At 40.1% G+C, this 12,140-nt stretch overlaps 1 protein-coding gene across 1 annotated transcript in view; it reads right to left on the bottom strand.

Moving 5' to 3' along the window:
• LOC139650896 (exostosin-1a-like) overlaps window positions 1-12,140 on the bottom strand; it is a 77,091-nt gene that overhangs the window by 18,255 nt on the left and 46,696 nt on the right. The window contains exon 8 of the mRNA XM_071527683.1: window positions 4,531-4,620. Within this exon, the coding sequence (XP_071383784.1) occupies window positions 4,531-4,620 (90 nt within the window). The remainder of the gene's footprint in view (window positions 1-4,530; window positions 4,621-12,140) is intronic.

Consider the following 12,140-nt stretch of genomic DNA (forward strand, 5'->3'; position numbering starts at 1 on the left):
CTTTTCCTCTCCTTTCCATGTTTGTCCCACTCCTTTCCCTCGCTTTCCTTTCCTTTCCTTCTCTCCTCTCCCCCCTCTTGTCTCCTCCTCCTTGTTTTTCCTCTCTTTTCCTTGCCTTTATTTTATGTTCCTTTGCTTTCATTTCCTTTCCCTTGTCTCCTCTCCACTTGACGTCTTTCCTCTCGTCTCCTCCCCTTTCCTTCTCTCCTCTCCTCTTTTTTCCTCTTCTCTCTCCCGTCACTCCCCTCCTCCCCACTCCACCTTTCCTTTCCCTCTCTCTTCTCCTCCTCATCTTCTTTCCTTATCTCTTTCCCTCGTCTCCTCTCCCCTTGACGTCTTTCCTCTCGTCTCCTCCCCTTTCCCTCTCTCCTCTCCTCTACCTTTTCCCTTCACTCCTCTCCACTCCTCTCCTCCCCACTCCACCTTTCATTTCCCTCTCTCCTCATCTCATCTCCTCTCCCCTCCACTCCTTTCCTTTTCTTGTCTCCTCTCCTCCTGTTATCTCTCCTCTCCTTTCCTCTCCTCACCTTGTTTTTCCTCTCCTCTCCCTTCCTTTCCTCTTCTTTTCTTTCTTTACCTTGTCTCCTCCTCTCATTTCTCCTCTCCCCTCCTTTCCTTATCTCCTTCCCTTGCCTCCTCTCCCCTTAACGTCTTTCCTCTCATCTCCTCTCCTTCCTTTTCCTCTCCTTTCCATGTTTGTCCCACTCCTTTCCCTCGCTTTCCTTTCCTTTCCTTCTCTCCTCTCCCCCTCTTGACTCCCCCTCCTTGTTTTTCCTCGCCTTTCTTTCATGTTCCTTTGCTTTCATTTCCTTTCCTTTGTCTCTGCTCATCACTTCTCCTTTGGGTTTTAATGTGGGACTGAGACTTCATTGCAACTGTGTATGTAGATGTTTAAATTAAGTGCACTCATAATGACAGGGGTCGGGAGAGAGAGAGAGAGAGAGAGAGAGAGAGAGAGAGAGAGAGAGAGAGAGTTCGGTACCAGGTTCAGCGTTGCCAGCCAAAAACTCAGTATAACACCTTCATAGGAAAATAATTTCACTTTTCAAACATTCATCAATTTTTAAGAGGCACCAGGGGGTAAATTAGATGCACTGGGATGAGAGATGATGAAGGTTAAGGCGTAGTTAGCCACAGAAGGATTTCTTTTGCAAGTAGGGAGCAGGCTTTAATTAACCTCACCATTAAAGCCCCTGTCAAAAATTTGGATTGACTGTATTGACTGGAGGTAAAAATACTCGCTTGAAGGGTATGACTTGAAAAAGAAATGGTCGAATGTCATAAACAATATGCATGTAAATAACTTCAAAATATATTTCAAGCTCAGCTGTCGCATACTGGCATTCCTCGTATCAAGAGAAAAAAAACAAAAACATGATCTTAACACTATGTATCCTAACACGACACATGGCACAGTAATCTGATTTAAAATTGGGTCTTGAGCATCCTTGCTATGCAGCACCTCACCCAGCCTCTAAAATATTGATGCTAGCAGTCTCAATATGACTTCCTTGGTTAAAAGAAAAGAAAGATAAACAAGTATGGCTAACGCCTGGAGCTTGCAGTGTGGCACGCAGTTGACGTTAGCCTGACTATTACCACAAATAACCATCTGCCGTGTAGGACCTGGCTTAATCGCTGTCTGGGAAACCACCTTGTGTTATTATAGGGTTGATGTGGTCAATCTTTTACCCCTCTGGGAAAAAAGTGCACTATCTAGGACAGCGCAAGGAATGATTGGATCATTTGCTATTCAGACTACCATCAAAGTCCTGGAGGCCCAAGGAACCCGGTGCCAAGCGGAGGTCACCACGGCCAGAGGAAGACTGTTTTAATTTAGATTTTGACAATAAAGGAGGCAAGTGCTGAGGGTCACTGTCTTTCATCAGTAGCTCACAGGGTGTTCAAGTTTTTTTTTTTAATAAATTGTTTATAAGAAATTGTTTAATAAATAAATTTGATTTAAAACATTACATACAACATTTAAAATGATTGGCGGACCTTTTAAAGACTTAATGGTAACACTTTACAATAAGGGTCACTAAGTTAAGGGTTAGTTAACGCTTAATAAGCATTAACTAACCCTTAATTAATGTGTAATTTACTAATGGTGTTCATGTTAACTAAGGTATTAATTTATACATTATTTAGTTTATAAAGATGACTATTAAATGATGTATAAATTAATACCTTAGTTAACATGAACACCATTAGTAAATGATTACCAGACACATTAGTTAACTATTAATTAAGGGTTAGTTAATGCTTATTAAGCATTAACTAACCCTTAACTTAGTGACCCTTATTGTTAAGCTTTACCGACTTAATGAATTAACTCTATATTGGCCTATTTGTAAAAATCTGTGCTAATTGGAAACTTCTCTATTTAAAATATTTCAAAAAGCCTTTAAGAGAGTCAGTTGACTTTTAAAATATATTTCTAATGAATAAACTTTGGATATTTTTTCGAAATCCGTGTGCTAAATTGCAAATTTTAAGAACCAAATACCGATTACGCACAATGCGACCTTCACGGGGGGAAAAAATGTCACGAAGAAGACCAACTTCCGCTGCTGAGGTCACGTGATTTCCTGTCAACTGCGGAGGTCCAAGATGTCTGCCTCCGTGTCCGCCATCTTGTCTACAGCCAGGTACTCTTCGAAAATGCTGATTTATTGCTTTGCACATATAAATTTAATAGTTTTTCGTACTTGTACCACACTTTGCAGGCGTGGCCTTTATGCCGCGTCAAAGCCATTCCTATCTATGGCTAGGTTGAACTTGGAAGGTCAGCTAGGCTAACTAGCTAACTTATATCATTTTTTCAGTCAGTAGTAAGAGCAGTAGGCCTCATATTAGCTTCCTCCTCTCTCACCCATTAACTTTTTCTCTGGGCTTCGTCTAACTTTTTTGTGCTTCTTTGGCTCCGCCCACTGAGGTTTAACTAAACTAATCAAATTATTTCTGCCTCCATAGCAGCTCTGCCTCTGAGAAATGTTTGAGAAACTAAAACTACAATCTGCTAAAAGCATGCTGTTTCCCTCTGGCATTGATACAACACTGCATAATACATTTTATAAAGCATCAATACAGTCTTTTGAGTCCTTGGGCTTAAAACGAGTAGGACAGCGAAGTGGTGGGTGAAAATATACAGTGCCTTGCAAAAGTATTCAGACCCCTCAACTTTTTGCACATTTTGTTGTGCTAATAAATTCATTCAAAATGCATTTATTCAGGATTTTTAGCCCGAGTTCTTCCTATATAGGAAAGTGAAAACAAAATTGTAGAAATCGATGTTTGGACTAAATTGCCACACTAGCAAAAATATGTTTTTGCTAGCTACCATTTTTTATCAGTTGTTACTCAGATGTCATATTTAGATTGTATTTAGCGGTTCATTTAAGGATGACATTAGATTACAGTTTTTGAAGTTTGAGAAACTATTAACCATCCCTTTCAAATCAATATAGTCGAAAATATAGAAGGTGCAGTTTCAGTGGGTTTTTCCATTAACTCTGGGAGTTATTGGAGAAATTGGACAGGAAAAACTCATAAATATTTAATCTTCTGTATCTTCACAAACAGTGACGGGAGGGTGGTGATTTATATTTTCTCTGAAACTTCAAAAACCCGACTAATGTCATCTATAAATTAACCATATATTTCATACTGTGCATAGTAAGTATTCTTACCTTACACCCTAAAATCCCATATTAAGAGTCCCATATTAAGATGTCCTGATATAACCTGATCTCATCTTTGTTAGCAAAAAATAATGAAAAGAATTAAAAATGTCTGATAGGGAAACCATGTTCAGAACTGCTAAATACAATACACATATGTGGAAGTTTAGTTCAGACAAAGCAAATGGGTTTAATGCAAAATGGATTTCTCTGCCATTTTAATTTTACACTAACATACATTTCTACAGTTTTATCTTGAAAAAAGAAAATCATGAATAAATGCATTTTGAAATAACGTAACTAAACCCCACCCAAATCTGTGGTGAAGCCTGTAGGTGTCAGCCATCTGCTATTGGCTGGTCTTTGTTCCAGGTGATGTCACTACCAGTTGTACTCTATAGAAGATGACATCACCTGGAACAAAGAGCAGCCAATAGCAGATGGCCAGTTCAGTACCCTACTTTTCACCAGTAGGTGTCAGGCTTCACCACAGATTTGGGTTTGGGGTTTAGTTACTCTTTAATAGCACAACATAATGTGCAAAAATTCAAGGGGTTGGAATACTTTTGCAAGGCCCTGTATATATCTGAGTATGCATGTGTAGGTATATGGCAGTCTCTGCATTCATTCTGCTTGGCGAGTGAAGTAATTCAGATTCTGATCCTGATGGTGGATAATGGTGTTTTGGTAACCTTTGCATCTTGGGAGCGTGGCCGTCTCTCCTCATCTTGTTGATAAAGCATCTGTGTCTCAGTCCACCGGTTGATAAAGCATCTGTGTCTCAGTCCACCGGTTGATAAAGCATCACTGTCTCGCCTCATTGGCTGATAAGGAATCAGTGACTCACCTCATTGGTTGAGAGAACGGAGTCTTCATCCAGACTGAGAATGCCGTCGGTGAGGATGGCGTCATGGGGGAAAAAACGACTGCTCATTGTCTGAGAGAGAGAGGGAGAGAGAGAGAGAGAGAGAGGCAAATTATATTAATACAGTATATCAATACAATTAACTTATTAAAAGACAATGGATCTACGATGGATTTCTCCCTATATGACTGTTGAACATCAATACAAAATGGCAACTCTGGAAAGAAGCCCATGCTCTTTAATTCTGAAGGACTGACACCAAAACCTGCCAAAACATATATATATATGAAAAAACATAAAAACACATTACACACATACAAAAAAACCCCATAAATATAGTAATGAAAATAATTTCAGCTGGAGCGCTAGGCTTCATAATATTAGCTTCCTCCTCTCTTGCCTTTTTCACTGGGCTTCAGTCTAATGTCACTTAGCCAGAAAATCTGTGCTTCTTTTGCTCCGCCCACTGAGGTTTAACTCAACCAACGAGAATATTTCTGCCTCCAGAGCAGCTCTGGCTCTGAGAGATGCAAAGCGCAGGCACACTAATGCACCACATTCTCCCAGTCAAATCCTCACGGACCATAGAAAATCAAATCAAATGGACAAATTGAACTTTGTCAGTGAGGTATGAAGGGAAGCAGTCAAGAGCAGAGCAGACCCAAAAGATTTTCTGATCAAGTCAAGCAAAGTTAAACTAAAAGTCCACACACAAAGCCATGTTTGATAGCAAGCTGTTTGTAATTTTTGATCAGAGTTGCTTCTGTGCTCTTCCATGGGCTCAAACCAGATTTAAAAGCTGTCCAAGGTAGTGTTAGAATTCAAAAGTCAAATGTGGTGCCGAGCCACTGCTTTTTACAGAATATTTGATGGAAATGGATAGCTAGAAATTGGTCTGTAATTTTTCAAAAAGTGGAATTTCAGGGCCATTAGTGGTTTGATAATTGAAATTTTGAATGAATCGGGAACAATGCCACAAGAAAGAGAACTATTAATATTAACGATGGATTGGCCTAAGCACTCAGGAGTCTCAGTGCCATGGCCAGCTTAGTTTGAATTGCTGTTGAAGAGCAAGATTAAAATGACATTACACACCATCAAAACACACAGATATATTCAAAAACCTCTAAAGTTTAGTCTTACCTCAGTGAAAGAAAGGACTATGGTCAGGAGCGGATTAATCAAAAGGGAAAAAAAAAGATTTAAGTATTCCAGTTTTTTGTAGTAACAGAGAGGTTTTTTGAACTTGGCTGAGAGAGAGCTGTTGCTTTTCCACTCAATTTGCACAGATGAACTAGTGCATTCCATCTCTTCATCTTCAACCTCTATTCATGGAGAAACATAATTGCATTTGGCAGATGCTTCAGCGGTTGCTTAATGACTATCCTTCCTGAAAATGGTTTATTGCCACAATTTATTTCCGGACAAAAAAACTCCAAAAAATCTGTCATGTAACCCTGAAGCAAACAAGCTATGTCGGTCCAATGAAGGCATGTGTGGGTTTTTTTTGTGTGTGTGTGTGAGTGAAATAGTCATGCACTCATTTTGATTGAGTGCACAAGATACATATTTGGTTAACTTGTACCCTCCCTTTTATTATTTTGTGCGCACAATTTCATAATTTGTGTAAACTAATTCATAAACACGTCCCCGCAACTCAATAAAACGTGTGTACGCTTTTTAAAGCACATGCTTGATGTGGCATATTCAGCGAGTTTCAAACTGAATTACCATAATTAACTCGAATTGAGTTGATTGCATTGATTTATTTAGCTTAATTAGCAGGATATTTTGGTGATCCGCCCCAATGCATGCTGGTGCATAGGCTCCAGCCCCCCTGTGACACGGAATAAGCAGGTGTGGAAAATGAATGAACGGATGAATGAATGAATTAAAGAATTTTAATTTTTGAATAAAGATATGTCTATATGAATGAGGCTTTTGATAAGGTATAATAGATTCATTAATCAAGTTTTCCTTCAGGTAAAAAACTGCTGACAATGCTGTGATGCAAGGTGTTATTGTTAGTAAGAAACTAGTGACAAGGATATTGAGAGCTGATGGGCTCTACTGCAATGATTCTCAACCTTTTCCATATCAAGGACCCCTAATTTAGTCCACATTAGGGCCACGGACCCCCAATTAATGAGAGTTTTGTCTCTCTGACCCAAATCTGATATGATTTTGTCTAGAATTCCATCACTATCTGTATTGTAGGTAGCGATAACAGTGAAACTATGATCAAAACAGTTATCCTTGTACATTATCTAATTGTGTTAACTTGTTGTAAATTAAATAATGGTGAAGTTTAACAATTTATCGATTTGCTGGGGACCCCTGGAAGCCCCTCAAGGACCCCTGGTGAGAACCCACGTTGAGAACCACTGCTCTACTACTGTCAATGTGCAGACTGGACAGAATGTTATAGACCAGGGGGTCCCACACTTTTTCATGTCAAGGACCGCCAGATAGATCCACATTATACCACGGACCCCTATTTCAGTGGTTCTCAACCTTTTTTGGCTCGTGACCCCTTAAAACCACTTGATGCCTACTGGCGACCCCCGTTACAGGAGCGCATACAGAAAGAACGATATAAAGGATGTTTTATCTTTTTTTCAGCTTGTTTCAATGAAAGCTGTATTTCTAGTTTAGTATTACTAAAAAAGCAAAAAAGTTGAGAAAAAAACTGAAAAAATAGACATGATAATAATATAGTATGTATGTAGTAGGTATAGTAGAAATAGATTTTTTTCCCCCCTGTCCCATAAATCATCTCGCGACCCCAGAAAATGATCTCACGACCCCCTGGGGGCTCCTGACCCCCAGGTTGAGAACCACTGCAAACCACTCTATTTGATGAGATTTTGATCAAAGCAATGCCATATGAGAAGATTGTTGTCAGATATGACTTCATACAGAATTATATATCTAAATACTGTAGGTGGTAAGGTCAATTCTTTCAATTCTTGCCCCTGGAACCCCTGGACATCTGTTCTAAACTTGATAGCTCTCCAGCACAAGTTTGATATCTATTCACATGCTTTTTATGCAACTTGAGTCTCAGTTGTTTGTATCGTTTGCCTGTTTTCCTCCATTGTGAAACATTGAACCCTCCTTTCAACCCCATGGGCCGGCTCATTCATCAAACCAGGAGCATATTGACATGGAGCACCCCACGTGGCAATGAGCCTGCAACTCATCTGCGGTAATTGCCCAACAGCCAGCGGGTGTGGTTAAATATCGATGAGGTGATTGGTCGTTCACATCCTTGATTTTTTTTTTTAAACAGGTATCTCAGAAAAACGCTGCTTTGTTTATTTCAATTACGAGTCCTGGCAAATTCCACACAACAAATCAAATCAAAGGCCAGTGGAAAAAAATGTGTTTATTTCTTTCTTACCCTGCTGTGTGTCTATCGATCAATTGGCTGGCTTAATAGGGCGTGTGAGAGCCTTCGTCAATGGATTGGCTGGCCTAACAGGAAGTGTAGTGGGCCTTGATCCATTAGCCTAAAGAGAGCTGCTGATGATGTTATTGACTTGTAATTAGAGTGTGAATTATTTAACTGTTTCTGGAGAAAAGGAAGGAGACAGAGAACTTGTATAGGCTGGCTGTATAGAGGAGGGTTCAGCTGGGGTCTGAAACACCCTGAAAACACCCAAACTGGGCCACAGTTGAAACAAGGGAATTATTCCACAGGATGGGCAGTGCTGATGTAGGTCCTCATGTTATATTCATCCATTGCAGATTCCTATAGCAGTTTTAGTTACCGTATTTCCTCTAATATTGGCCCAGGCCTTTATTTACCTCAGCTGCAGAGGGTACCAGGCCTTTATTGGAAGCAGGCTTATATTAGAGACAGGCCTTTATTTCTAATTCCCTCTGTTTGATAAGTATATTTGCTCATATTTTAGTACGAAGCCTCCTTGTTTTCTGATCTGCTTCTGTTGGGGTTTGTTAGGTAGCCGTTTTCATGACCATGGCATTCATGACCTTGGAAGCCTAGCTAACTAGCTTACCTAACTAGCTATAGGCTAGTATGGCTAGTTTGAACTTGGAGGGTCAGCTAGGCTAACTAGCTAACCTAGATAACTTAGTATGGCTAGATTACATTTCTTCAGTTAGCAGCAGAGCGCTAGGCTTCATAATATCAGCTATCTTGTCTCTTACCTCTTGTCTTTTTCACTGGTCTTCAGTCTAATGTCACTTAACCAGAAAAACTGCTATTACTGTAATAGAAGTTTTTATTTTGGTCAACTACCCCTTTAAAGTTTTTATGTAATCAAAATTAACCTCCATGTTAATGCAACCACTGTCACCGCAGTGAGGTTTACACCCCTGGGGGTAAAATTAAGAGGCTTATTTTGTAACGTAAGACCACAAATCACTGCGAGGCTAATGTCTAATTCCATCTCAACTCAATGAGCCGAATGAAGTGTCTGAGCGGTGAATTCATGAAGAAATTAAGCATGACATCAAACGAATATGGACACAAATCCTCCAAATTTCTTCACTTACTTAAGAGTGCCACATAAAAGTGTGGCTTTAAAATAGAGACTTGGCAGACAATGTATTTTGTTTGGATGCAGGCCCTATAATCTGCAGGCAGGTAATTAGTCCATTCAGGTAGAAGAGGTTTCACGGCCTTGGCTTCCTTATAAAAACCGGAATGACAGTGTAATTAGCTGTAGTGAATTAGCCACATGCCTGATAATCGACTACATTCATCCTGAACTAATAGTCGGTATTGACCAAAATTTGCGTATTTACAATAACAAAGATATGCATGAGCAGAAACACACATGTATGCATTCAGTCACATGCACAGACACACACAAATGTAATGTACACATGCACACACACACATACATATTTGTTGTAGAACTGAGCAATACTAGACTGGTTGTTTATGGGAAGGTTTTCCTTAACCTGAGTTGATTCTAGTGTGACATTTTATCAGATCTTTTGTTTTTATTGTGTTTTGTGTTGTGTGCAAGTGAGTAGTAATGTAAGTGGGGAGTTAGTTAAAAAGTAATACTTTCTTGTGCTGTCCTCTGTGGTCAATTATACATTAAGTCTTGTTTTTATCATGTATTTTTCAATTTCTCAAATCAAATCCACACAGGTATGCATGAATGTTTTCTATCATATTTGTTATTATTATTGCTACTGGGTTTCAGTGGAGAGGTTTATGTCCCATGATGGTCTAAATGCTGTTTCAGAGTCTTTTCCACCCTGACAAGAATAAAATTCTGGGGGAAACACTGAATACTTGGAGTTGGAATTTTTTGGCCTGAACGTGATCATATTTAAAGGTCCCATATGGTGTAAAACAGGATTCCCCTTGCCTCTTTGATTATTAAGGAGTTGGATGTGCTATCTAGACATGGTGAAAGTATCAAAACGCACGGTCACCAACTAAATCCGAGCCTCTAAACGAGCTGTTTGGACTTCCGTAACTTTGTGGCGTCACAAAGGTTCGCTCATTATCATTTTTGTAAGAAATAATAGACTAACAAAGTGTTTTTTTCAAAGCGGTTGAGCGGTTGTCATTGTTTATTACCGGAGAGTTTTCCCTACCTGTAGCTGCCGGGCCGCAGCGTCTCATGTTTCACTCTTGAAACGGTTAACCAATTGGAACAGAGGGGTCGTTAATATTAATGAGCCTTAAAGACACAGCAACAGAAACAGCCTGTTTTTGGTAAGGCTCAGAGAGATGCTGGAAAATGAACGTGGAGAAATGGATTGAGAGTGTTTTTGGTTCATGACACCACACACACAGCTTTGAATGGACCTCAAGACATAAAATAAAACACTGGAAAGTGGAGAATATGGGACCTTTAGATACTGAATATCGACACTAACAACACAAGTATTTGTTATTGGCAACTTCAATCTGAAAAATATCAGTACTGGCATTGGCATTCAAAAACTCATATTGCCTGAACCCTACAGTCTTTCTGTCTCTATCTACCTGGCTGTCTGGCTGCTACCCCCCCCCCCCCCCCCCCCCCCACCTTCTCCTTCCCTCTGGCTGGTGTCAATGCTTTCTGCCTCCGGACAGAGATAAAGTCCCACTGAGATGCCCTGCAGTTCAATGGCTTGACCCTTATCTTTTTCTCTCTCCTGCCACCCATTCCGTCTCTCTTCCTTTCGCCATGACTCCTGCCACTTCAAGGGGAATCTTTGGAGATAGGCGGCCTGCCTTTCTGTCGCCGTCTGAGGTCTTGAAGTCTGTAAAATCGCCGTTCAAAGTCGACGTTCGCACAGCTAACTGCAACACCGTCATCTGATAACAGGCTCGAGCTGTGGATAGCCCCAAAAACATGCACAGTTGCCTTTGTAATTAACTGCTTTTCACTATTTTCTCCTGCCTCGGACTTGTCTAAAAACCTGAAAAAAGGTAATTTTGTTGGGTTCATGTTTGGTTTATTTTCTTCCTCTACACTACCAACGATTGAAAGGATTTCACCTGTAGAAATCTGTAGATGTAATGGTCCTCCAACCTCTACATTGATGAGTCAGACTCTTATTGATTAGTTTGATGGTGAAGGGCATAGTACAGAGCAGATTTGCAGACAGGTCTACACCTCTGTTCATCGTGAAGAAACACCGTGTCATTATTAACTAAACTCTCATTTTTGTATTTGGAAAGAAATGTTCTTGGTTTATCGCCTTGGGCTTGAAAAGAACTCTTGATCCAAAGTCCAAAGTAAACTCTATAGCGAAAGGATATTTCGAGGTCAAGACAAGTCCATCAATTATATCGTAAGCCTCTTGACCTGACCTTCTGTTCAATCGGGCTTCACTATTAGGTCCCGCTTGATCTTTGAACTCTTCGCTTTTTACGCTCCTTCGGTGTAATTTAAATGCATACCGAAGGGGTCGGGATCGATGGGGTAAGATTAACTCATCAATATGAAATTGAGGGTGTGAGGGTAAGACGTGCATATTGATAGGTGATTGATGAAGGTGAGTTATAGCCGAGATATTAGCGGTGATAGCGGGGAGTCTGTAACTCATGCCTTTAGACGATATTGATGGGTGATTCACCGTTGCCTAACACAGTGGTTCTCAACCTTTTTCATATCAAGGACCCCTCATTTAGTCCATATTAGGGCCACGGACCCCCATCTGATGAGATTTTGTCTCCCAGATTGTTAGATATGATTTTGTCCAGAATTCCATGACTGTCTGTATTGTAGGTAGAGAGATAACAGTGAAACTATGGTCAATATAGTCCATCTTCTTCATTCAGTAATTGTTCTTGTAAATGAAATAATGAAGCTTAACAATTGATCAATTTGCTGGGGACCCCCTGGAACGCCCTCAAGGACCCCTGGTGGTCCCCGGACCCCACGTTGAGAACCACTGGCCTAGCAGACCGGCAAGGCCTTACAGCAAGGCCAAGCAACGAGGGATTTGGTTTGTCAGTTCACCCAATCATATTCGCTCTAAGCATGTATAGTATAGCTAATTAGTTGGTTGAACCAACTGAAAAGACAATATTTTCATACAGCAGATGAAACTCAATTAGTATTTTTGCATATTATAATTATAGGCCCATTTCTTTTGAGACTGTTTAAAGT

The sequence above is a fragment of the Centroberyx affinis genome, unplaced genomic scaffold, assembly GCF_046629955.1.
Source record: "Centroberyx affinis isolate AG114_WGS23_722 - 3 ecotype Tasmania unplaced genomic scaffold, CSIRO-AGI_Caff_v1 ptg001570l_1, whole genome shotgun sequence".
Taxonomy (NCBI): domain Eukaryota; kingdom Metazoa; phylum Chordata; class Actinopteri; order Beryciformes; family Berycidae; genus Centroberyx; species Centroberyx affinis.